We start from the raw sequence: 24912 nt of genomic DNA on the forward strand, positions 1-24912 counted from the left end.
TTCCTCATTCAATTGTTAGGGTTCCAAATTTCGGGGTACCATGTTTTCTTGCCTTTTTGGCGTCTTCGAGGGTTTAAGATGTCCATATGGATAAGTAAGCCGTAATTCCGAAGCGTAACTAGAGCCCCATCCCCGTCCCAGCATTATTCCCAGGCGTCAGTACGTTTTCTGAACCGATAAATACAATCTACCGTAAAGGATAAGTCCTGGATTTTGTGGTAGTATGCTAGACCGATGTTCGCATTGGTGGGGGAGTATCCGAGGGTTCTCCTCGGACAGCCGTTTCTCCTCGGACAAGTCGTCCCTCCCAGCGCAAAGCCCCCATTTTTGAAACACAAACCCGTCATGCGTAGTAGCATCATGCGAAAATGGGATTAATCCTCGAAAAGTGGTACCGGCAACGGTTCCTGTAGGTCGTGATTGTTGCCCACCTATTGCATCACTACCGCGCCACAGGAACAGCAATATATTCACGCCCATCCCTCGAGGTTCATTTAAGAGTTAATTCTAGCCATTTGGTTGTATTTTTCTAGCCCTTCGCCATGGGTTCTACGAGTGCGCGCCTACTTCGAGCGGTCCACGCTGCGCGTTTACAAGCCACCAAGTTCCCATCTCGGGGTTATGCTACAGATCAACCCGAGTTGCAGAGGAATAAGAATAACACATGGTAAGCCTGGACGATATTCGATGTCTCTTCTTCAGGGAATTCTAACTAACAAACTATCCTGTAGGCTCGTCATATCAGCCTGTTTAGGCATTCCTGCGGCCTACTATCTCTTGATGGGAAATAGTTCGAAGCCAGCAAAGGGTAGCTTGGCAATGCCATCGAATGTGGAAGAGGTAAGAAGAGGTTATCTCATCCAGATAGATAAGAAGAGACTAATGCGTGTTGAAAATGAAAGGCTGCCTCTCCTAAATCGTCCAGCGGACAAAATACGATGTCTTCCAATCAGGAAGGGTTATCAAATACCGATAGGGCACATCCTTACGTCAATAGCCCAAGTTTCAACAAGAAGCGCGAGGGTCAAACGGACTCTGCGAAGGCGAAATGAACGGGGTCACCTTCTCGAACTTCAGGTTGAACGGTTGAGAACGACCTACGTGTGAGATTTCCAGGGGAACATATGTGAATAGCATTGTTTTTCTATCACTCAAGGTGGAAAACCAGGGGAGGGGCGATATATAACCCCCAACTTGAGATACTCTCTCCGGCCTACATCAGGATCAGAGATTGGAGTTTCTCACTGGCTGGTAGAGATATGTGCGCTGAGGATCCTGATATTTAATCTTCATACCATTAATTGCAGGTTATGTTTTATTCAAAGTGACAGTGGTAAGATAGAAAGAAGGTGGACGCTTTTGAGCCCATCAGACCATGACAAAGGCGCAAGTATACATAGGATAATCCAAGAGGATCGTAAGAATATCAGTCAAATAGAGTTGGGGAGATACAAGGGCAAGAGGAGACATGGTTAAGGGATGCTAATCTGATAATCAAACACATTCCTGGCTGGTTGAGCCAACAAATCATCCATAACGGTCTTTTCAAGATTCCCACATGAAAATCCTGACGTATCCTCGATTTTAGGAAGGCGCGGTTGACCGGGGCTGTGACGTCCTACGGCGACTGGTGGTTGGGGTAGCATCGTATGTTCCGGTTTAGGAGGAGTTGTCTGTGTATGCATCGGTACTGAAGATTCTGCTTCCTGTGTGGCGGCCTGTTTAGCCATCTGCCCTAAATAGAGCCGAATAGCTTCATCGCCACAGTACGAGTGCTCCAGTAACTCATCCTTGAGGGTTAAAAGTTTACTGTGAAGCGTTTTTACCTCCCATTCAAGCTCTTTCTTTCTATTCGATACCTCTTGGTATCGGTTCTTCAGTTGGTCGGTTTCTCTCTTCTTCTTCTGGCGGCTCTTACTCGCAGCCGCACGGTTCCGCTCCAGGTGTCTTTCTCGCTTTAGAGTCTCCTCTCTGTCCAGGACATACATAGGGGATGACGACGAATTTGTACTGCTGAGATCGGAGTGCCTTGCGGAGCTGGGAGAATGGTTGAATCCAAAGTGTGGTTGCTCTAGGTTTGCAGAGCGGAGAGAGGAAAGGCCGTGGCTCTGCGTGGTTTCAAGACTAAGATCAATGTGCATATCGGCCGAGTTTTTGCGTTTGATGCCGCGCGAAGAGGGTTGCACTTGGCCATGGTGAATATGTAGCCGGTTGGTATCACCCCCCAAGCTAAAATTCTGATTGCTTGCGTTGTCCAGCGAATCTATTGTAGGGGTTGCCACATGAACTTCATTTCTACAGTAATTCCCCTGATCTATAATCGCCAGGGATAGGAACTCGGGGGTGAAGCGATTTCTCAGCAGTAAAGCGGGTTGGACTGTAGATGACCCATCCAATGAAGGATTGGCCGTGAAGCGTGCCGTTTCGGTAGACATGCTGGATCGCTGTCACTCTCTGCCGGTTTAGACAATTCCCTCGAAAGGAATAGGACAGAGAGGTGATAATACAGTCGAATGCTTGTGGTTGCACTCTGACCTGTACGGTCAGGCCGAAAAGCTTCAAATGTGGGAGCAGCCGGACCGGGCAAATTGCAGGCAGGTCCAGAGAGCGCTTCCAGCCAACCCAAACGGATGGTTCAACGACAATTGGGCCGTAGATATGATGACGTTCGATGTATATCCAAGATCAAGTAGCCGATTAGCGTTCGATAAATCATGAAAGTCACAATGTCCTGAAGGGAATAAAAGAAGAGAGAAAAAAAGGGTAAGTTGGGGATTGGGTCCGAATATCAACCCCAAGGGCGAGTGTCGGACTAAGCAGGGACCAGGCCTGCTGATCAAAAGAAGAAGAAACACTAAATCCCACCAAAACTGCCGATTCTTTCATGGACTAACGAATGGCAGTGGGCTATTGGGATTCTCAAAAACAAAAAAAGAGGAACGATCAAGCTCTAACCTGCTGTGTTGAAAAGGCACAGGGGGTGGGGCGATATAGTATGACATCGAACCGTGATGACACTTTCTAGACGAATCCGTCAAGAGGTTCTTCCGAATATCCAAGATTTTCTTGGATCAACCCGAAATCTTCTGACTCAAGGAGCCCAGTCTGTTGGGGCCAGCTAGCAGGGCGTTGGAATTCACCTTCTATTTGGGAAGGGGATAGAAACCTGCCGGTAGTGTCAACTGATCGTGGTTCTATGGTGTTATCAACGGGATGAGTATGGTAACTTTAATTCCAAACATGAATTCTAGGCCCTAGTCGTCTGGGCCAGAGCCAGAGCAGACCGATCTGACTGGATGGATTAGTTTGCCGGTCTGAGGCGATTACAGCCGGACAGAGAGCAGTTCCTGACTGGACATTTCGAGTTGTAGGGCCCCTGCAAAAAAACGAGGAGAAGAAAGCAAAAATAAAGCTTTCTGAGCTTGGTCCTGTGGGGACCTCCCAGCCAGTCGTCTCTCAGAGGATGGGCGAGAGCAGAGCTATAGATCCTCCTTTACGCTTCTGTCGTTCGTTTAGCTCAAGTAAGACAAATATACATAATTGCCCCGTCCGAAACCCGCCAAATCAAGCTGTATGCACGGAACTGGATGTTGGGGCTGCTGGTTCCAGTTTATCAGAGCCCGTCCCGCTTGCTCTTGCTATCAGGACGACACGGAGATTCGCTAGGAATTTCACAGGCTTGGAATCAACTCAACCCGAGAGGAAACCCTTCCCCAGCTGCACTGCTCCTTCGAGGATTACCCAGGGATAACTCGGTTGTCTGGCCTGCTTCGTGACGTCACGGGAACAGCTCTTGGAGTTCCTCGCCAATGGTGCATAACATACTTCATGCATTTGGGCGGATATCAAGGAAATTAAGTTGTGGCTGAAAAATGTCAGCGAAAGCCGCCAGGAGTTTCCGTCCTCTTGTTGAATTGCTCCCATTGCTGAGGGTTTCGCACCACCGGGGCGGTTCCAGGGTTGGTGGCTGGTTCTCCTCAACTTTAGTCACTTTAGTCCTATCAAAACAAATGGGAAAGAGGGACAAATGAGATACTACTGTCTATATGTAATTGTTTTTTTTTTTTTTTTTCGCATGTGATATTGTGTCTCCTCTCCATTCCTGTCTTCTTGTTCTATAGGAATACTCAAATTCGAACATGTCGATTTCCACTTTCAGCTTGGAAGCACTTTATGATATGCAGTTATAGCCATAAGTAGTGGTTCTATTGTAAGATATCTAATCCCCGGGGGTTCATATTTCCTTTCTCCTTTCTCTCCTTTCTCTCCACAGCTAGGGAATCCATGTCCGTTCACCCAGTTCTACTTGGATTAGTGACACTGCTACTTAAGGACAGACACAGTATCTGACTGGCACCTGGGGCAAGGCCGCGGCCACATGCTTAACAGGATCAACTCCAGTGGGTGAATGCCACTGTTAAATATCGCCGGTGATATCGGACAATAGAAAGCGGGTAATTTTCGTTCAGGTGCTACTGACCCAATTTAGTAATAAGCCCCGAGGAGAAAAAAATCCCGGTGGTTAACGTGTAGACTCCGATCCTCAAGCAGATAGGAATAGATCTCAACGAGCAGCGTCATTACTTTTACCAGGAGGTGTTTCGATATGAAGAGCGTGTTTTAAAACTCCTCTCCATTCCTGCTCAAGCAGACATGTACCGCAGTATGAGCTGCCCCGTTGTTGATTCTCCTCCTCCTCCCCCTTGTCCGGATCGGGATAGGTTCCGAAGTCTGCTGCAAGGGGAAGGATCCTGATGGCAGTAGTGGATGACTCCAGTTTGATTAATACCTCAGTGACGTCGTTTTGAGTGCGGAGAAGGGACAAGAAAGTCGCAATACCCGGAGTAACGGAGTTCTAAGAAGTAGTATTGACCGACTTGGGAGGTGAAAAAATCACGGGCACGGATTATAGTCAAAAGTCGCAATAGCAGACGATATAAAACTTCTCTCAAGTATATAATAAGAAGGATCTTGTGATGGAGGGAGCGATTCATTCGTGTTCCTGAATTTCGCAACTGTTGAAATATAGAAAGAAAAAGAGAGAGAGAGAGAGAGAGAGAGATAGACTTTTGTTGGTGGCCGGTCCCCGTGGGTAAAATATGGCGAAAATGCGGGGTTGCGATTTTCGTCCGAAAGGGCGCCAGACAGCGAACGACCGGAGAGAAAGAAAGAAAGAGACACAGAGAAAGACACCCACATACACAGAGATTGAGAGACTACTACGACAGAATCCGTCTGGATCCGAGTCCAAAATCATAGTAGTCTAATTATGATTACTATTCTTATTTCCACCATCTTCAACCCTTCCCTCCCTTTCACTCCAACCTCAAGAAACAACTCTATTCATCCCGGTGCGGGCATAAATAGGAATCATGGAGATAGAACATCCTACACCCTCAACCCTTGTAGAGGGGGCACAGAAGAAGCGACGACGCACCGAGGCCCAGTTAGCCCGCAAACGCCAGGCAGATAGGATTAACCACAAAGCAAAGCGCGAGCAGCAGAAACGACAGATGGAGAACCTCGAGACACAAGTCACGAATCTGCAAGAAGCCGTCCAGACGCTCACGGATCAGGTACGGGTGCTCAATGAAAGACTCCGAGACCAGACCAAATATCTCTCGCGTCTTGAATGCGCCTCGACACCAAGCACTGCGGCCGACGGGGGCTCACCCAGCACTCTGAACCAGACACGACCGCCCTACCAGGGTCAGGATATGCTCCTGCTGTCGGCTGAGAACCTGTCGATGAAGTTTCCTGGGCCCGCCCTCGGAGAACCCGACAATAATGTGCCTGTTGACTGTCGCTGCGGCGTAGACCATCAGTCCTACTACGAATGCCTCGAATATTCGACTTTTCTGATTCTCTTTCGAGCTCACCAGGGCCTCAACAAGAGTATTTCCAATAGCACACGTCTTCCTCGGACCCCATCCTTAGTGCATGTCTTCCGCCCGACTTCTACCGATAATCCTGTCATCCAGATTTTGGGCTTGGTATTTAGCCAGGTCCGCCCTGCGAATGTCCGCACCCTCTTCGCCTGCTATCTGATTATGTATCGTTTTCTTCGAGTAAGTGTTTGACTATCGCATATAATCTTGATTGTTTTCCAAGATCGCCACGCTAAGGGAGTATCAGTGGCGCCTTTGTCCAGACGAAGAAACTCAACGCGACGTTCCAACTTGGCTCTACCCAACTGAGATCCAGAAAACCGTCCCCCACCCGGTCTGTATTGATTTTCTCCCCTGGCCCGGCCTACGAGATCGCCTGATTCGAAATATTCAACATATTCAAGACCCGCGGCATTCCGTCATTTTATACATGCGCTCAGTTCGATTTAGTTGGCCTGAAGACCAGGAATTTGTCTATACATCTGAGCAAGGTGAGCTCATGCCAACCGAGAGCTTCGAGGCGGGGATATATGCGTACGAGAATTGGCAAGTGTCGCGCGAGTGGGCAGCCACGTTTCCGAAACTGAAAAACGTGGTAAATATCGGAGACGAGGAGGCTTGATTGTTATTATCTTCGGTCACTCTGTCCTCTTGCGGAGAGGACGCGCACATATGTACATCCACTTACCCCGTCGATGGGACTATCCATCACGGAAATAATTATTTAAGAACTTCCAGTTTTGTGGTCTTCTCGCTGTCGCACTAACATGGCATGCTAGTTGATTTACTTGACAATGAACATAGTTTACTCTACAACTGCTTCTGTCAGGTTAACAGAGATATAAGAATCAAACGCAGAGGAGGGATAGGATACTTTCCGGTCAACAAACGAGCCTGCTAAATAGAAATCTTTACCCCCTCAATACTAGGTCGTAAATCAAGGGCCGGGAATGACTTGATCTATCGCATTTGGACGGCATACCGGAGTGGTCCTCATCCATGAGCAGTGCCAGACTGGTCTTTGTACAATTCCAAGCTGGATCAGTATGGGCGAAAATAAATCAGCTGCATCCCACAGCCTTCTAGACTGGCATGAGATGCTTGAGAACCAAGAATAAACCGAAGCGCAAAGGTCTGAAAAGGGATTTGGGGGGCCAAGCTCAGCCAGGCAACAATGGGGGCGAAGCTGTTGTAATGAAGACTGCACCATAAGTATCGAGACTTGGTATACATATTGCTTCACGCGTCTGGACCGGAAATTTAACCCGACAACAGCGCCCATCTAGCGTCATTGCTCTGGACTAAATTCTCAATAAATATAAATAAAGGTATGGTCTCTCAGCTTTCTCCTCATCTTTTTGCAAACTGATAAGGGCGAGGATCTGACTTGCAAATAGGACTGGCTCTTTATCCTTGCTTCCCTCAGAATGTCGGCCCTGTCTCAATCCCCCACATTGGGCCTCATAGCTAGAGCTCTCTCGATACTCCCCATCGCCTTCGGAATCAACGCCTTTTTGCGCCCGGCTCACGCACTCTCATTCTTCCATTTCGATCCCCCAGCCTCCGAGGCCGACCGCAAAATGGTGGACAGCTTGATGGCAGTATATGGAGCAAGAGATATATTCATGGGCCTGGCTCTCTTCTCGGCAGCCTCTCTGGGATCGCGTAAAACGTTGGGCTGCACTCTCATTTCCACCAGTGCGGTCGCCATGGTGGATGGGTTGGTATGCTACTCCCATGGAAACAGTCCATGGGACCACTGGGGATATGCGCCGGTCCTTACAGCTCTAGGAATCGTTTTCTTGGGTGTTTTTGACCGCACGTAAGGATTCATCTTCCGTGTCGACTAGCATGGGTTTAATGTTATTGGGAAAACACGTCATCTGTTTTATGGAAAGCACGCATTTCTCTCCCACGTCCAGCCTCTATGTGTGTGTGATCAAGGCCCTATAAAACCTAAGGCTTTGAAACCCTGTCACTTGGGCCTGTGAATACTTTCTTTGTCTTAGGGCGACTTTTGAGCCTCTGCTAGCATTAAAATTCTTGTTGCAACATGATGCAAGTGTATATATATTCCGAGCTACTTACGAGTGAATGAGCCAGCACAATAATATCCTTATCTCAAGGTGTTTGGAGGTACACAAAACACCTTGCAAAACATGGCTTTTACTAAACCTGATGCTTCAGCAAATACATGCTTTATTATGGCCCAGGATGGCTAGTGATATGAACTTTTCTATCCAGTATTTTAGAGAAACTTCAATACTGCAAGCAACACGTGATGATGCCCAGGAACAAAGCCTGCAGATTCCTACGTCTGACGATGATTCTTTGGCTTTCAACTTCGCAGTCACTTAAGACTGAATTTACTGATGTCTAGAAAACGAGGGAGATCCCAAAGTCCGGGATCTTCATGGCAACCCCTGCTTCCTGACGAAGAGGAATCCACTGATTTGAAATTGGCGATCCTAGCCTCACTACATCCCACCCACGAGGAGGAGACTCTTCTCGAAGCTCTAATTCTGTCTGATGGGTCTGTAGCACGCGCCTCTGACGCGTTGAAAGACCAGAAGTCTCGTCCGGCCCAAAAACAGTTAGGGAAATCCGGTGTTGGTCATCAAGCATCCCTCTCCTCCTATCTTGGTGCTCCGAGCAGAAATGTCCGTTCCCCAAAGAGGCAGATAACCAAGAGAGGGAAAACAACATACCTTTACAGACCGGAGGATATCGAAACCCATACGCCATGTTCAATTATCCATAATTTTCTCCCTGTTGAAGAGGCAGATGCACTGCTCCTCGAGTTACTGGCGGAAGTGCCCAGCTACAAAAAGCAGACATTCCAGTTGTTTGGGCGGGAAGTCTCAAGTTCGCACACGTTCTGCCTGTATGCGCAAAATGAAGAAGCGGCGGAGAGACAGAAAAATGAGTATTTTAATGATGGGAAGAAAACTGAGGTTTGTAGCTTGTTCTCTCCGAGCGACTCTATTTGAACACCCGTTATCTCTCGGATAACGGTTTCTTTTACTGTGCCTACGTTTCTAACGGCACTTTAAGGATGTACGCTATCTCCTCCCCGAGATGCGTAAAGCCTCTTCAAAGGTCCAGGAAGCAGTCAACAGGGAAATTCAGCGCCGAATTCGAGACGTCTACCCGGACGGCAAGAAATTGAAATACCAATCCCCCGACCCCTGGGTGCCTAATATGGCGTTTGTGAACACCTATGCGACGCCTCGGGAAAATCTAGGCTACCACTCCGACCAGCTCACGTATCTTGGGCCTCGAACTGTTGTTGGAAGCCTTAGCCTTGGGGTTGCACGAGAGTTTCGTGTGCGCAAAATCGTCGCCCCAGACGAGGATTATCGTAAGGACAACGGGTCTCTCGCAGATGCCCAAGGCCAAATGTCTATTCATTTACCGCATAATTCCTTGCTCGTGATGCACGCCGAAATGCAGGAGGAATGGAAGCACTGTATTGCTCCTGCTCGCACGATTGACCAGCACCCACTCTCGGGAACTATGCGCATCAACATCACCTATAGGCAGTACCGAACGAGCTTACACCCGAAATTCATGCCGAAATGTCGATGTGGGGTACCAACTATCCTCCGCTGCGTGCAACAAAAGAAGGAGAATCATGGTCGTTACATGTGGATGTGTCACACCAACTACATTCCCGGCCAGAAAGGATGCTCTTTCTTCCAGTGGGCGGAATTTGATGATGATGGGGAACCCCCCTGGGCTTCTTATTCGAAACGGAAAGAGGTAGAAATAAATACTGGGGTCTCTTAGTTATTGTGGTCGGTGGACAACCCTTTTCCACTAAAGCCAGTAACGAAGCAAGGCTTCCGAAATTTTACTTTGAATTTCGCAAAGCTTTTGATGTGACCCCAGTGTAAGCGATAGGTGGATTGAGCGTCAGATTGGAGATATTTCGCTTTGTTATCGGGACATTATAATTGACACAAGGTTAAAGAGAATGCCCCTAGACTTCGATTGATCAGTCAAAGTGATTTACTACGGAAAAGACGCTTGGAAGATATCCCGGAGTGGTATATCTGTGACTCATATAACCAAATACTATTCTACCAGACCCCCAAGTGATTTGTTAAATCATTACAATTCACTACAGATGTATAGTCTAAATTAAAACGACCTGGTAAACGACCTGGTCGGGTATATTGCAGAATGGTTGGGTTCCTGCGCCCTTCCCCCTGACGCTGACTCCCGAGTCAATTGTGCGTGCTTTAACCTATCAAAAGGGCGTTAATTCCCCTTGGATCCTCCGAGATCTTCACTCGATGTCCTCGTCTGACTGAACTCAGTCGACCTGTCGATGCCCGCACAAATGTCAAGAGGGATCGATATACTGGGTTGTGAATGTACCTTTATCTCTGATGGAGTGAACCGATATTCATCCGTTCTGTATTCGGAGAATCTTGGGTTGGGAATGGAGCTTCTGTTCTATGGCAAACAGCTCAGATATATAGCATTGCTATGCTCGACGAAGGATTTCAATCGTCTCAGAGGATATGGCGCGAAGGCGCTTGCGAAGATCTTCTTCCAACTGTGAGAAGGTTGGACCCGAGAATGGAGATGCCCGCATTCCACCATGTAGCGAGATATCGCCCAGGTCAGTTTTGCTGTTGGAACTGGATATAGAATTTGATGAGAGACAAGTTCTCTGTCGAATACTTTCTAACCGAGCGGACAGCACATTGACCAGGCGCTGTACCCGATGCAGCTCGCTAAGGACGAGTTGTGCCGCCATCCGACTTTGATCATTGCCCTCGATGCAATAATTGCCGACGACAGTAGGCAAATGCAAGACTTGTTCATGGAACGAAGCAGGGCTTGACCGATCCAAGTGGGTGGTGAAATCCGTGCCCCATCCCATCATGTCTTCGAAGGTTGAGGTGCTATCTCTTGCTGCAGCGACATACCACCCCATAAGCTTGAATACAGCCAAGGATACGATGGATATCACGTATTCATCCTGCGAGCAGGGACAATCTAGAATGGTATTGATAGTGTCAATGATTTCTTTGTTTTGTGAGATGACAGACTCTATTGTTCGAACTTGACTAGGACCTGGCTGATTTCCGGGCCGCCTACACGCCGTCGGTGCGTTCGGGAATAGATTGGTGAGGATATTTAGCACAACGGTCAAACAACAAGTTGGTGGTTTCAATGAGGGACTTGAAAAGCCTATATTCTCAGCATCGACAAGCCCTGGTGCAGGGAATAGTGGTTGGTCGGCAATTGAGAGGCTATCCCTCAAGCCCTGAGCGGGGAGGGCATCCAAGTCGCAGGCGTCGAGTTGGGGGGATGGTATTACCGAGGCGAATATGTCCCCGACATCCACCCCCATGGGCATGAGCGAGGAAAACGCCTCGACATCCGGGCCTAATGCACTCGGCGAGAGAATAGAGCGCCAGATGTCTGGTGTGTGGGGTGGACAGTGTTCCGGGGAAGAATGGGCTGTAGGAAGAGTTGTACTGGGTGTTAATAAAGGCGTCTGAGAAGGAGCACTTGTGACAAGGCCAGCGGACAAAACACCAGAGCAGGCGTCGATATTCGTTGTGTGAGATGTGGGCGATGTTGCTGTGGTGCTGTTGGTCTTGGATGATGCTGTCGACGCCCCGGATATCTGGTTGGTAGTACGTGAGGTACGACCAGTTCGTCGAGACACCTTATATTCGCATATCAGACGACGTCGCACACAACGACCACATACCGGCTTTTCTTTATTGCATTTGACTTTGGAGTTCGCACAATGAATGCAGCTGTCGCGCAGCTTTCGGGGTTGTTGTCCATTCGGTAAACGAGGTGGTGGATTCGGTAACGAGGGAGCAAGCTGGGAACCCACGGTGTCCGTCATAATCCACCCCGGGTTCAAGAGTATATTTCAAGAAATGAGCTAGAGACGAGAATGATGATGGTATCCGCCCTGGGAGGCCTGGATACGCGGTAAAGAGGTGTATAGAGGAGAATAAGGTCATATACAAGGCAAGGCCCAGACGATGAATGCGATGAATGTGATGCAACGTGCGTCTCTTATCGCCCTCTCCTTTTTTTTGCTTTTCTTCTGCTCTCATACCAACATCTTCGGGGTCTCTCTGGGCTTATTTCAATCTTCAGCTACTCTGACCTTAGCTTTTCTATTGGAGGAACGCACCAGCCTTGTTACAAGTGTCCTGATCCGGAAATCGCGCGATAGCATCGGCCTTGCTGTGGGTCGATCAAACTTGGGGGCAGGACGACTTGTTGGACCTGGAGAAAAGCAATACGCAACTACTAGTAACCTTAGGGGACTAGAGGAGCTACAGATACTACGGTACTCTGGATTTGAGCCAGGGTAATCATGCGCTAGTGCTGAGGTGGGCACGGACAAAAATCCTTCTAGGTAGCTGTTGATTTTTCCTCCTACGCCAGCCAATGTTATGGACTCCTTGCGGATTTTCGGACGCTTTCCATTGCTGACTGGGTCCTGGACCATCTTTACCGGAATAAATTCACGGGGACGGAGTGTGCAAGTGTCTTGTGAAAGTTCATTTTTATTGGTAATTACGCCTGGCGATCCTTGTCCAACCCACCACCTGCTGCAATAGCGTTCCTGTGATCTAGACCTACCTCTGTTAGTCAATATGTCCTTGTCTAGGGTCGTTAATACGGGCTCGGCACCTCCTCCAGTAAGCGAGCACCACTGGGCAATGTGTCTGTCTGGCTGTTGAGTGCGAGCAGGCTGACCCGAACCAGTCAAGTGAAGAGGAACTGTCGGAATACAGCAGCACCCGTCACTCATTGCGCTCCCAACGGCTTTTACATAGGATCTCCATTTGGAAGCCGTTGATCCTCAATCTCGCCAAACTCCAGGCGGCCCTCAGGTAGACGGGTGTGGCTACTTTCCGTGTGGGGTGTTTACAATTGTTTGGGGGGGGGGGGGGGGGGTATCAGTTTCCTGGGTCCCACCGTGCTTGCAAAAGTGGATTGAATTCACTGATGGGCTTCTTACATTGGCAGCGCAAGGTCCAAGCCATTGCATGCATCCCATACAGTAGTTCATTCACTATCTGCGGGGCTCTAGAAGAGTCGTGCACAGATTACAACAAGTTGGTCGAATGAGGGTATCCGCCGGTGTTTCTTTGCCACATTTACCGAGGTTGGGCCTGTACTTACTCCCTTATCTACTCGACTAGCTACGTCGCGCGGGTAGGTGAGCATTTCTTGATTGTGCCCCAACAAATCCTGCAAAGCGTAAGTGGCTTCTGGTACGGGCCGTCCCGATCAATCTGGATATGAAATGGTGATCTGGGCTTCTGGTTTCTTTGTTTGAATATCAAGCCCAAAGCTCTGGTGAACAGAATCATCCACATCTGATATAAACAATTTGCTCACAGGGCGTTCAATTATGCCAGGATGCCACTCCTTTTTTTTCTCTGCTATATTTTTAGTTCAGGGACCTTAGTTACTCCGTACCATGTACTCTACTACTAGCCTCTCACATTCATGAGGCAGGGGTTACTGAGCCTGTATATAGTAGTCTATATGGCCGCGCAGTGCAACAGGCAGCTCCTATGTAGTCGTCTTTATGTACAGAATGGATCTCACCCGGGGCTACTTCCAAACCGAGGTCTATCCGGGTAGTTACCTAGGTACTATTTGCATTCTCCACTTATGATCGTCCCTGGTTAGTTTCGCTGGAAGTTATAATCTTTTCTTTGCTCTCAAGGGGGCAGTCTATTTCCTAGCAGTGGCCCTTTGTATGACGTCTCTGCCCTATCCTGATACGTAGTACTCCGTCATAGCAATCCGTACCTGAGAGGTAAAATATTACATCCCCCGAATGAGCCTGAATGGCAGGGCACTGATGGACTCGCATCAATCAATAGGCTGATGTCCATGAACAAGCTTTGTCACGGACACGAGATCCAGCCGGACGGAATAGAATGCATTGCGCATGGGAGTTTCCCGGAGCTTCTTGCCTTCGACTTTAGAGGGGAGGGATATGATGGTGCGTTTAGCCCTAAATGACGTGTTGATCAACTCGAGCTGAGGCGATACGCCTTTGTTTGAGCAGGAAAAAAAAAAAAAAAAAACATTTTTCCTTTATAATAGCTCGCGATAACTGGGGATGCATGGGCCAAATCAAATTGCCAGCAATGAAGAAGCTTCGGCCTCCAGTTCGGGATGGACACCTATGAATTCGCGCCTGTGATATTAATACCCTGACTATTGACTGAACTGCAGGTTATCGGGGTCTCTTTACTCCGCTTTCTCGCCCTGAATGACCAATGGATGGTCTTCTTAAATCCTATATTGATATCTTGCCACCTCGGGTTCTTTCCATGGCGGAAAAAGTAAAGGGGTTGCTGTTCCCAGGAAGCAAGTCATATTATTAGGTGACTCTTTGGGGGGGTTGTGTTCTCGAGAAAAAGGGTTCGGGCAAAAGAAAAGTTATCAACTTCTACTCTTTACTCTCCTGAAATGGAGTTGAACCCCCTGTTAACATTGAGCCACCAAAGGTCGCCATAATTCTAAATCTATTTCACTCAACTTTGCCAGAACGCAAACAGTGGGGCATGGACATACGCCATGTGAATACCTCAGGTCCTCTTCTTCCGACAATCGGCATCTCTGCTAGAGCCTTTCGGCCCTCCATGCTTGACAAGTGTCCCTGGGCAATATTGCCACTGCGATGGGGCCTCATGCACCAATTTGACATATGCATTAGTGGCATGGTAGCTCCTTGGCCACTCACGGGGAAAGAATTCGTCTCACTAGCAGCAAGGCACTCCTTTGCTGGAAGCGCGAACTCTGTGTTGGTCAGTCAGGATGTGGTCAATGGACACAATCTCCTCATTTAGTTGTGATTGCTTACCGACTAGGGCCTGGAGGAATGCTGCAGATTGCAGGCAGGGGTGTGGCCTGGACAAAATCGAGCAACACACGAGTACATCACAGGCGATACTCCGAGGCCACGGGAGAACAGAAAAGCAGGTAGTGAACCGGAGACCTCAAGTGATATCGCAAAGGGTGAAAACCAAGACACAACACAAAGAAAAGCCCTGGAGAAGCTGTAAATATGAGGACGGTCTTTTTCGATTTCTCAAATCAAAATTACCACCCACTTGATATTATTCATGCAACTGATATTGCTGTCGAGAATCTTCTAACCGCGGGTAGCTATCGCCCAGTTCGAAAGTAAGAAAGTAAGACCCGTCCATATCCACATTTACGTCTCTTTGACTAGTCTGAATGACTCTTCCAGCGGTTTCCGTACCTTGGATCTACCCCATGGGACTTGTGTATCTTTGGGCAGGAATCCATCTGCCATTCATCACATGTACTCTGACATAGGATTTGGGGAAATCTTTCACGGCGAGAGGTGGATTTTCGTTAGACCTGATCCATAATGCTCAACCATAATAACGCCTTTGCTGGTTCGGATCCTGGGTGGTGCTCTGCCGTCAATGGCTTTTGTTGAATCACTCGATGGCTGATTCGGGATGGGCCCTAGCAAAGATTACAGGGCTGATATATGTATGCTATCCAGGTGGATGCTTTCCGGGAAGCCACCTAGAGAGAATTTGCAGACTCTCGTTTCAGGGATTTCTGTTACAAAGCGTAGACGGCAAATAGTTATCATGATAGCGATATCATCCTTCTAGGCCTGATTGATGCGTGGTAAAATATTTACAGGCCATCCGGCATAGTACGTGGTGTGTGAAGCATGATCGGGTTATGATGGCTCTAAACTCGGGAGTTGAACAGGGACGTCGAATATCTTTCAGGGCTATCAAATTGGCCTTCTCTCTTGGTTGTTCAGTCACTTAAATCCAGTTACTCTTGCGGTAGATGACTTCTAGTTCATTATCTCGCTTGTGCTCCCATATCTCGTTCATTTTATGATCGACTAGTTGCTATGAGCCCTGATATTAGACTCGTAAGGGCACTTTCCTTGTCTTCTCTATTCAGTCAAAACCACTCTCAAATCCCCAATAGCACTTGTCAAGTCATTCCTTTCTTTTTCTTCTTTTTCACGGTGGCTATAGTTGCAGCAACCCATTCCATTCCACCATGATTCCAAGTGCGTTGACTCCTCAATGCTAAGGGAAAATTGAATCCATTTGAAATCGATTTCTAAATGATACCAGCCGGAAAAGGGGTTATCAATCCGTAAGGACATGCCAACCCTGGTATTACAGCGATACGCTGCCAACGTGTTCAGACAATTATGAAGGACTGAAAACAGCATCTAGTCCGGATTGCAACTCCTGCTCCTGCACCATCCACTCCGTCCAGATAATAGAATTCCACCTTGCAAGGGGCTGGGAATAAGTTTTCAACCAATCGTTGACTTTTCACTGTAAAAATGAAACAAAAGTACATCCCGAGAGGTTGAACTTCTTGCTGACAGAATGTAGTTGGCATCAGCCTGCGCCCTGTCAGGGAGACTGTATTTGAAAGAAGCCCCAAGGTTAGATCAGCTACATAAGTACGATGGCCCTGCTTGGAACTTGCTTGTATTGCATACACGAACCGAGTCTTACTTCAATATCCTCGTATCGGAGATGACCGAGCGCATGCTGATGTTCGTAAAGCACCTCGACTTCAATGGATCTTGAGCGAACACTGATTATGCAATGTTCATGCACCATTTTGTAATAGGAGGGAAAAGCTGTGAGTATTTCAAACGTCTTATACACCGAGTTTGAAAATTGGAGGCGAAGCTGATGCTCATCACTAACACGGGTTTTGATAGCCACTGCACAAATACGAGTTCACGGTGCCTGCTTGCCTCTATATTCTCCGAACTTTCTGTATGTCAAGATACCACTATATGAATATTTAACCAATTCGGTACCATTCGTGAAGTAACTTGAGTAGAGCTCAGAGCAGTATTTCCCCGGTTTCTATGCATGCAAATTATGGAAGATACCAGCCGTCTTCGGTGTATCATTTAGATATTGTTTTTAGAATGGGGGAGGGGGGTTCCTGGGACGCACTGGGAACTTCTGACCCTTTTAACGGGAGAACACCTCTCGAATCTGAACAAATCTTTACGCTCAATCTTTGTGGTCTTCCCTGCGGTGGGACGAGACTAAAATTGCTCCATTGGGACCAGGACAATCATCTCTTCTTGCTCCTGCATGGGCTAATATACTTGACCAACTGGACACATGGAGTGATGCCACGGCCTATATTGAATTTAGTCTGATGGAATTTGCATTGATTTGTGGAGAGGCGTTGTTGATATGGAGTAGTAGCAAAAATAGTCACTGTATATGTCCCTTGAAGGATTGCGAGAACGGGTTACGAGACAACCTCAATAATCCAGCCTTCATCAACTGATATTATGTCTTATCCAACGGACTTGGGCTTCTCTCCAAATCCAATGTAAGACTTGGATAATCTATCGCGAACGTACTGCTAGCAGTTAGCATGTGACCAACGAGCAGGAAGAACAAAAGCCTACCTGTCCGGCTTTGATTGGGCCTCTCTTCGCGAGCTCACCACCTTCACAACTGGGTAAAGCTTGGATTGTGGCATCGTAGTTGACGCCAAAGAAGAATGGGATGGAGTACCGGTTTTCTCCGGTTAGGTTTGTTGCTCGGTGCACGGTTGATCTGAATTTACCACCGGTCCTGACAGTATCTCAGTACATACTATAAGTAGTTACAGTTGGATTTGGCCATATACCAAAGTGACATGAAGTCTCCAATGTTCACAACTAGAGTTCCTGGAATAGGCGTTGCCGTGACCCATTGGTTGCGTGAGTTCAGCACTTGCAAGGCTGGAACGCTATCTTGGGCAAGTATAGCGAAGCATTCGTAGTCCTAGCCATGATTTTTAAAAGAGCTAGGTTGGAATCGAGATGATGTACATACGGTATGGGCTTCAATTCCCACCTTTTCCTCTCCTGGAACCGGCTGTGGAGGATAGTGCAGGATACGGGACATACCGCCTGGGGTGGTAAGGGGTCGAAAAAGGTCTCCGGTAGATCGAATGCTAGCGCAAACACTTTCAGTAACCGTCGACTCAGCTGGATACAGGAACGAAAATGATGAAGGTAAGTATCCTTGAAACCCGGTAGGGCTGTCTCAGATGGCCAGAGGTTGCCCCCATATAGTTCGAATGAGTCTTCTGGTAAGATATCGCCTGGTCTCTTTTGCGGATCACCTGCAATCTCGTACCCGATATCAAAAGATTCGGAGAGATTTTTCTGTTCGCCGTATATGTAACGGGCTGTAGCCGTGGAAGCGCTGTCTGAACTCAGAAAGATATAAAAGAACAAGGTGATAAAGGCCCTCAAAGTCCTTACATTGGATTTTCCAAGAAAGCATTCTAGTTTGCCCTCCTCTGGCAAACCAAAGAACTGGCGAGCAGCAGCTTGAACAGCTTCGATATCTTGAGCTGGTATTCCATGGTTCTGGGACCGGTCTTAGCTAGTAAAATAAATACGCCCTCATGATGTATTAATGTTACCTTGATGGAGAAGAAACCCACACGCGTAACATGCCGTGTAAATTTCGGCTGCAAGCGCCTTCTTTTCTGCAGGATCCGGGGCTATCCAAAGCTGTTAGGTCGATGATGGGGATGATATCGAAATCCCCAGATACAATCTCTTCCTGCAGCGTAATCTCCCCAAAATGTGTTTTGATTGTTGAGGATGTTGTCATACTGGATTTAGTATCCCTGAGATAGATGATTTTTTCGTTCTTTTCCGATGACGCCCTAGAGTGGCCGTGGGGAAGAATTTAAAGCCTCCAACCTACGCCAAAGTCTCTGATGCCTGAGGCATCACTCGATAGATAACTATAATCTTGTAACTATAACTTATTACTGAGTTATATAACATCTAGCTTTATTTTAATAGTTAGTTAACGTCGGCCGTCTTCGTCATCCACTCTGTATCAATGCTTTGTATTCCAATTCTAATACAATTCATATCCACTACTAGTATTTGTCTCTCTATATTCCCCATCTGCTCAACATGTTTTCTACCTCGACAAGTAGAACCTTTACAAAGAGAGCAAGGTCTAGCCTCTTGAATTCAGATACGTGATTATTGTTGCTGATTCCCAGTTGCCGGACTGGCTTTCTAGTAATGTATGGAGTAGTACTAAAAGTAATTGCTATGAGACGCACACGTAGTAAAGCCCATTTGATTAAAATCATCCCTTGATCCATTACCAATGCGCAAACATAATAATCTAGAGGGGGTATTTACTAAAAGGATAATAGTAGCCAGCTATATGACTCTACATAAGATAGTGTAGGTATTGATTGGCGTTCATATATAGTTCAAGGATTCTTTCCGGTGGAACATATAAGAATTCCACTTTTCAACGGGGTGAGGTCTTGAAAAAAAAGTATTGATACAGTATATTCGTAGGCTAGAATAGGTATATAAGGATGAACTGCGTAGTGGCTTTTGTGCACAGTATACTGGTGCACAAAAAGACACTTGAAGACTATGGCACTGAGATGGAAATAGTGGGCAGACAGGCCCTACTGACTGTAGGCCTTGACTTGCGTAGGTCCACTATGTATACAATTAATAAACGTAGCGGAATTGGTGTAACTCACGGTCCGTCTTGTCAATGAGATTCAACGAACCGACTGGCACCGGAATGCCATCAATTTCAACAATCTCCGGAACGTCTCCAAGAGCGTCTCGCTTTTTGTTCTCCCAGATGAGGTAGAACCGGAGTACAACACAGATAATGGCCGAGGCTGCAAAGCAGACAAGCATTCCGGCGAATCCGGAAGCATAGCTAGGCGCTTCACGGGCAAACATGATCTGGGGGCCGACGAGATTTCCCACACAGTATGCCACAAATACCTGGAGTTCAATCTAGTTAGCAATGCCAAAGTGAAGGGCGATATGATCCGTAGAGTAGGAAACATACTATTGCCGTCGCAGTTGATTTCTTGGTGAACCCAGCCGTGTTACTTGTGATCATCGCCATGGTCATAGGGAAGTTGGCGGAGAAGGCAATGATAAGACAATATCCCATAAAGCGAGCCCAGATGTGTGCTGCGTCGATCTGCCGAATCATCACGGTTCCGATAAGCGCTATGATAGTGTTGAATGTCATCCACCAAGTGCGCGTATTCTTCAGGTACGTGCTACCATAGGCAGTCATCAAAACAAATACCACCTGGAAACCAGTACCAATCATCTGGACGAGAAGAGTATCGAGTGTGGTGAAGCCAAAGCCTTCCACGACGATCGAGGCAAACTATTTATGCCGATTAGCAACCAGGCAGCTCTGCAATAACTAATAAGAGAATGGCAGGTACTTACCGAGCCGACACCTCCGTTGGGAACGTTTTGAGTGAACTGGAACAGGGCTAGTAGCCAGGTCTTGGGATCCAAAAACGCTTCCACAAGCTGATATCTCTTAAAATGGTGGTTTTTAATACCCGTAAGATTATCCTGGACGCGCTCAATGGCCTTCACCTGATCTTCCTTGGACAAGAACCAAGCTCCGATGGGACTGTCTGGAATCGCAAACCAGCAAAAAATGGACCAAACGAAGGTAATACCACCAAAGAGCAAGAAAAGTGCCTATATAACCCAATTTTTATCCGATCAGTAAGGAGGTTTACCAACTAGTTGGGCGGACTTTTTTACCTTCCAGGGAGCAAGATGCTTAGCATGGCCAATTCCGTACGCGAGAACGCCACCAAACAATCCTCCCGTTACATTGCCCATGAACCAAGCAGTCTGGCGAATAGGTTGTTCAGACCGTTTGTACCACATGGAGATGATGAGGCTCATAGACGGTGCAATGCTGGACTCGACAAAGCCTAGGAAAAAGCGCGCTGCCCACAAGCCGGATGCATTCTGGCATAGGACAGCCAACATGAGGATTGCACCCCAGACGGCCCTGCGAAAAGTTAGAACCCCTACGGGATATTTATGTCTGGTCTAGTGGAACTCGGGGGACTTACATAGAAGCTGACATGAAGCGGCCGATGGGCAGACGAACCAGCAAAAGAGCCACAATGCCCGAAGCGGACAGATATCCAAAGTAGAATAAACTGCTCGCCCAGGAATAGTCTTGTCCTACTAGATGCAAGTCCTTTCGCAGGCCTAGGATAGCGCTGTATCCCATCGCCTGCTTGTCCAGGTACTGGAATAGATACGACAGAAAAAGTATCGGGACCAGGCTGTACTTTGATCAGTCTGCGTGACATAGTGATATCGTCCAGCACGCACAAAGGGACTCACCATAAGTCCACCTTTCGAAGGATACGACGATCATCTTCAGGTGACAAGGGCTCTGCTAATTGGAAAGCGTCTCCAACAGCACGAAGAGCATCATCGCCGTCTTCGGTGGTCACGTTCAAGACATGCTTCGTATCATTGCTAACAGAGGCCGTTTTGGGTGGATCTTCAGACATCGGAACGTTAGACATGATGAAGACGGAGGGCGATGTGGGATATGTGGTCGAACTTGTGAACCAGACAGGCCTGGGGATTCAAGAAGTTCTGGAATGGCGAGGCGTTGAATTTATATTGCGGAAGGCGTTGATAATTCGGTTATCTTCTTTCCAGTTGGGGTATACTATGATCGTGGAGGTTTGGTTGATAGATAACATCTAGTAATTTCAGGGTCAAAGAACACCCAACTCCGCAGTTATCGTTTATCTTTCATTCTATCAGTCCCAGGTTTTTTGAATGATCCCCCCTGTACACGACGGCAATCGTCCGAGTGGTATACGACGGGAAAGGGGTGGTGTACCCGCCGGAATTTCACTATTCAGGAAATCCCGTTTACGACGGTTCGATGGGGAAGGGGGAAAAAAAGAAGAGAATGGTACGATGATAGGTCTTCAAAGTGATCAAGAAGATAACAAGGGAAATATAAGTCCGTAACACCCACGCAACCCCCGACTCTGAAGCCGTAAACTTCACCTGCCCGAATTCTAAGTTGTTACGGCGATATTCATCAACCCCATCATTATGGCTCCAATTGCAACCGCCGATATTACGACTGCCTCTGTGAAGCTCTTGCCAGAGCCGGAGAACGCCTTGTGAGGATTCAAATATCTCCCTTTGTGATATAAGCTAACGCGATCATGAATAGAGCCACAGCGCCCAAAGGCGATTGGCGTGCAGAGCTCCGAGAAAATGGCTACGCCGTCATCAAGGGAGCAATCCCTCGCGAAAGAGCCCTTGCCTATCAACAGAAGGCACGCGAGTGGTTGAAATCCTTTGGAAACGATGAGCTGGACTACAATAACCCGGATACTTGGGTCGCCAAAAACCTCCCGGTTCAGAGCTCCATCAACACTTTTAGCTCTTATGCCATTGCACACGAGAAGTTCATGTGGGATGCTCGCATGGAGCCGGGCGTCGTGGACGCCTTTGCTCAGATCTGGGGTACCGATGAGCTTCTTGTCAGTTTTGATAGCTTGAACGTCACCTTTCCCAATCGCAAGGATATGCCGCGCAAAGGAGCCTGGGAGCATGTGGACCAAAGCCCTCTCCGTCGCGGCACACATTGTATCCAGGGTATCATCAATCTGTCCACGGCCGGGCCTGAGGATGGAGGACTCGTGGTCTACCCCGGCTCCCACAAGTACCACGACGAGTTCTTCGACACCAAAACCGAAGCCTCGACTTGGGGTCCCAAGGACCTGTACTGGTTTCACCCTGAGCAGCTCGCCTGGTTTGAAGCCAAGGGTGTTCGCCCGCACAAGGTTTGCGCCGATATCGGAGACGTGATCGTGTGGGATAGTCGCACAATTCACTACGGCGCTGAACCCACAGAGGCCAGCAACACCATTCGAACCGTTATCTATGCCGCCTATTCTCCTGCGAAGCTGGCTTCGTCTGAAACCTTGGAAAAGAAGGCAGAGGTATTCAAGAAGTATGGAGGAACCACGCACTGGCCTCATGATAATGTTGTCATTCGCAAATACCAGACTATGCTGCCCGATGGAACACGGGATCCGAGAGATCGTGAGCAACCGCTGGAGCTCCCCGAAATGACGGATCGGTTGCTGAAACTGGCTGGTGTAAAGCCCTACTAACGAGTATTATCCAAATTTTTTGTGACGTTACGATTGAACATAGAACATTAGAATCCAAAATATACCAAGTCTAAGTCTTATTTTATTCGCGACCGCTTTTATGGATACCTAGCCTAATCAAGCTTTCCCTTGTAGCTACCTAGGTACTCCGTAGTCGTATGGTATCTCCAGGAATGTGGCGATCCATGGTGTCCATCATGATTCATGAACGGTTGGTGGAGATAACGGATTGAATGCCGTCGTGTAAAGGTGGCGTGGGCTGGCGGAGATGGAAAACCAGGACCAACATCATGGTATAAATATATAAGAGCGGGCAAAATAGTGAGTTACCCACTTGATTTCTGTCTATCAAAGGGATCAAAGCATTTTTTTTTTTTATCTTATCGTCAACATGGGCCAGCTTTCTCAACATGATGTGCAAGTGTTGCAGGCGGCACTGCAGGACCAAACCGACGTTGTGACGGCCATAACAAATGCTATAAATGATGTTAACCCGAAGCTTTACGATATTAATAAAAAGGTATGTGCATCTGCCACGAGTTTTAGATTTATGAATGTTAACACATGGGGTTGATCGTACTGTAGATTCATGCCAATCCCGAACTTGGGTATGCGGAGTTCCAAGCCCACGACAACATCACCAAGATGTTTGAGGACTTGGGATACCAGGTTACGAAACATGCCTACGGTCTGGAAACGTCCTTCCTTGTTGAATACGGAACTGGAGGTCGTGTTGTCGCCTTTAACGCCGAGTACGACGCTCTACCAGGCATTGGACATGCCTGCGGCCATAATCTCATCGCGATGATGTCAATTGGGGCATTTTTGGGTGTAGCCAAAATGCTGAAAGAATCGGGTATCAAGGGCCGAGTACGTCTGGTCGGCACACCTGCAGAGGAGGGAGGTGGTGGAAAGTTGAAATTGATTGATGCCGGTGCATACAAGGATGTTGATGCCTGTTTAATGGTCCACCCGGGGCCCCTGAACGGATGCCCTGGTTTCACTGGTGATGCCTACATGCCTACGATCGCTAATCATAAATTTTCTATTCATTTCACGGGGCGGTCAGCTCACGCGGCTGTGGCACCATGGGAAGGTATCAATGCTCTGGACGCAGTGGTGCTGGCATACAACGGAATCAGTATGCTTCGGCAACAAATCATGCCGGCGGAGAGAATTCATAGTGTCATCTCGGAGGGAGGGAAGAGGCCCAATATCATCCCGGAACACGCCTCCTTGGAGTATTATATCCGCAGCCCGACCTTAAAGTCGGCTGATGCACTCATGAGCCGGGCGTTGAAGTGCTTCGAAGGTGCAGCTCTTCAGACAGGATGCACAATGAAATTCGAAAAGTATACTACTCCCCATCCGTGCAACATGATGGTGAAAAGCTAACCATACTGTCACAGGATCAACACGTATGCGGATGTCCGAAATAACAAGTCCATCAGTTCCCTGTATGCCGCGGCTATGGGGAATATGGGCTCGCCCGTTAAATGTGACTTTGCCGCTCTTCCCCTCCCAGGTTCGACGGATCAAGGTAAGACATTAAAAGAAAAAAAAAAAGACCCATTTACAAAACTAACTATATCCAGGCAATGTATCCTACGAATGCCCCGCATTCCACGGCTATGTTGGTATCCAAGCCGCTCCCGGAGCAACAAACCACACTCCTGGATTTACCGCAGCAGCGGAGAAAGAGGAAGCACACACCCTTTGTCTGGAGTCGGCTAAAGGAATGGCTATTGTGGGCTGGCAAATTCTCGCGGACGAGAACATAGCGAAGCAAGTTCGGCAGGACTTTGAAGATGATAGGAATGCCCGAGAATCGGATGTGGACCTTCGCATGTATGACCCACTACCTGGGGGTGGGTGCTGTTAACTTAAGAGAACTGGACTACGGAGTATATACGGAGTATCTACTACAGAATATTATCAATACCTGTGTTCAACGGAATCAATAACGGGCAACCCG

At 47.8% G+C, this 24912-nt stretch overlaps 12 protein-coding genes across 12 annotated transcripts; 6 read left to right on the forward strand and 6 right to left on the reverse strand.

Annotated features, from left to right (window-relative positions):
- Positions 1-156: 156 nt before the first annotated feature.
- P175DRAFT_0534763 (uncharacterized protein) lies at positions 157-480 on the reverse strand (the record flags this gene model as incomplete). The annotated part of the gene is made up of 1 exon (XM_040900169.1): positions 157-480. The coding sequence occupies one exon, from the start codon at positions 478-480 to the stop codon at positions 157-159; it is 324 nt and encodes a 107-aa protein (XP_040750371.1).
- P175DRAFT_0525715 (uncharacterized protein) lies at positions 363-1431 on the forward strand. The gene is made up of 3 exons (XM_040899425.1): positions 363-667; positions 732-840; positions 903-1431. Exons 1-3 carry the CDS (start codon positions 543-545, stop codon positions 1050-1052), a joined length of 384 nt encoding a protein of 127 aa, XP_040750372.1. The 5' UTR covers positions 363-542; the 3' UTR covers positions 1053-1431.
- Positions 1432-1472: 41 nt separating this feature from the next.
- On the reverse strand, positions 1473-2435 carry P175DRAFT_0495316 (bZIP transcription factor; the record flags this gene model as incomplete). The annotated part of the gene is made up of 1 exon (XM_040896070.1): positions 1473-2435. The coding sequence occupies one exon, from the start codon at positions 2433-2435 to the stop codon at positions 1473-1475; it is 963 nt and encodes a 320-aa protein (XP_040750373.1).
- A 2937-nt stretch (positions 2436-5372) lies between these two features.
- P175DRAFT_0511392 (bZIP transcription factor) lies at positions 5373-6510 on the forward strand (the record flags this gene model as incomplete). The annotated part of the gene is made up of 2 exons (XM_040898585.1): positions 5373-6068; positions 6136-6510. The coding sequence occupies 2 exons, from the start codon at positions 5373-5375 to the stop codon at positions 6508-6510; spliced, it is 1071 nt and encodes a 356-aa protein (XP_040750374.1).
- A 577-nt stretch (positions 6511-7087) lies between these two features.
- P175DRAFT_0518370 (DUF4267 domain-containing protein) lies at positions 7088-8015 on the forward strand. Its single transcript, XM_040899049.1, has 2 exons — positions 7088-7216; positions 7286-8015. The coding sequence occupies exon 2, from the start codon at positions 7316-7318 to the stop codon at positions 7712-7714; it is 399 nt and encodes a 132-aa protein (XP_040750375.1). The 5' UTR covers positions 7088-7216; positions 7286-7315; the 3' UTR covers positions 7715-8015.
- A 245-nt stretch (positions 8016-8260) lies between these two features.
- On the forward strand, positions 8261-9931 carry P175DRAFT_0525718 (uncharacterized protein; the record flags this gene model as incomplete). Its single annotated transcript, XM_040899426.1, has 2 exons — positions 8261-8842; positions 8943-9931. 2 exons carry the CDS (start codon positions 8261-8263, stop codon positions 9675-9677), a joined length of 1317 nt encoding a protein of 438 aa, XP_040750376.1. The 3' UTR covers positions 9678-9931.
- Positions 9932-10380: 449 nt separating this feature from the next.
- P175DRAFT_0402688 (Zn(II)2Cys6 transcription factor) lies at positions 10381-11715 on the reverse strand (the record flags this gene model as incomplete). Its single annotated transcript, XM_040893000.1, has 1 exon — positions 10381-11715. A coding segment is annotated over one exon (1335 nt), but the record flags the coding sequence as incomplete, so codon positions are not given.
- Positions 11716-12015: 300 nt separating this feature from the next.
- On the reverse strand, positions 12016-12690 carry P175DRAFT_0495321 (uncharacterized protein; the record flags this gene model as incomplete). Its single annotated transcript, XM_040896071.1, has 1 exon — positions 12016-12690. One exon carries the CDS (start codon positions 12688-12690, stop codon positions 12016-12018), a length of 675 nt encoding a protein of 224 aa, XP_040750378.1.
- Positions 12691-17249: 4559 nt separating this feature from the next.
- On the reverse strand, positions 17250-18568 carry P175DRAFT_0495322 (isopenicillin N synthase family dioxygenase; the record flags this gene model as incomplete). Its single annotated transcript, XM_040896072.1, has 6 exons — positions 17250-17315; positions 17365-17533; positions 17589-17725; positions 17777-17818; positions 17851-18318; positions 18398-18568. The coding sequence occupies 6 exons, from the start codon at positions 18566-18568 to the stop codon at positions 17250-17252; spliced, it is 1053 nt and encodes a 350-aa protein (XP_040750379.1).
- A 698-nt stretch (positions 18569-19266) lies between these two features.
- Positions 19267-21467, reverse strand: P175DRAFT_0484744 (uncharacterized protein). Its single transcript, XM_040895580.1, has 6 exons — positions 21130-21467; positions 20850-21068; positions 20530-20785; positions 20200-20463; positions 19802-20134; positions 19267-19734 (listed from the first exon to the last, which is right to left on the reverse strand). The coding sequence occupies exons 1-6, from the start codon at positions 21315-21317 to the stop codon at positions 19447-19449; spliced, it is 1548 nt and encodes a 515-aa protein (XP_040750380.1). The 5' UTR covers positions 21318-21467; the 3' UTR covers positions 19267-19446.
- Positions 21468-21718: 251 nt separating this feature from the next.
- P175DRAFT_0484749 (phytanoyl-CoA dioxygenase family protein) lies at positions 21719-22937 on the forward strand (the record flags this gene model as incomplete). Its single annotated transcript, XM_040895581.1, has 2 exons — positions 21719-21935; positions 21989-22937. Exons 1-2 carry the CDS (start codon positions 21865-21867, stop codon positions 22935-22937), a joined length of 1020 nt encoding a protein of 339 aa, XP_040750381.1. The 5' UTR covers positions 21719-21864.
- Positions 22938-23240: 303 nt separating this feature from the next.
- Positions 23241-24892, forward strand: P175DRAFT_0559811 (M20 family metallopeptidase). Its single transcript, XM_040900941.1, has 4 exons — positions 23241-23457; positions 23523-24289; positions 24347-24477; positions 24533-24892. Exons 1-4 carry the CDS (start codon positions 23329-23331, stop codon positions 24817-24819), a joined length of 1314 nt encoding a protein of 437 aa, XP_040750382.1. The 5' UTR covers positions 23241-23328; the 3' UTR covers positions 24820-24892.
- Positions 24893-24912: the final 20 nt, after the last annotated feature.

The sequence above is a fragment of the Aspergillus ochraceoroseus genome, assembly GCF_002846915.1.
Source record: "Aspergillus ochraceoroseus IBT 24754 chromosome Unknown P175scaffold_7, whole genome shotgun sequence".
In the NCBI taxonomy this organism is placed as follows: domain Eukaryota; kingdom Fungi; phylum Ascomycota; class Eurotiomycetes; order Eurotiales; family Aspergillaceae; genus Aspergillus; species Aspergillus ochraceoroseus.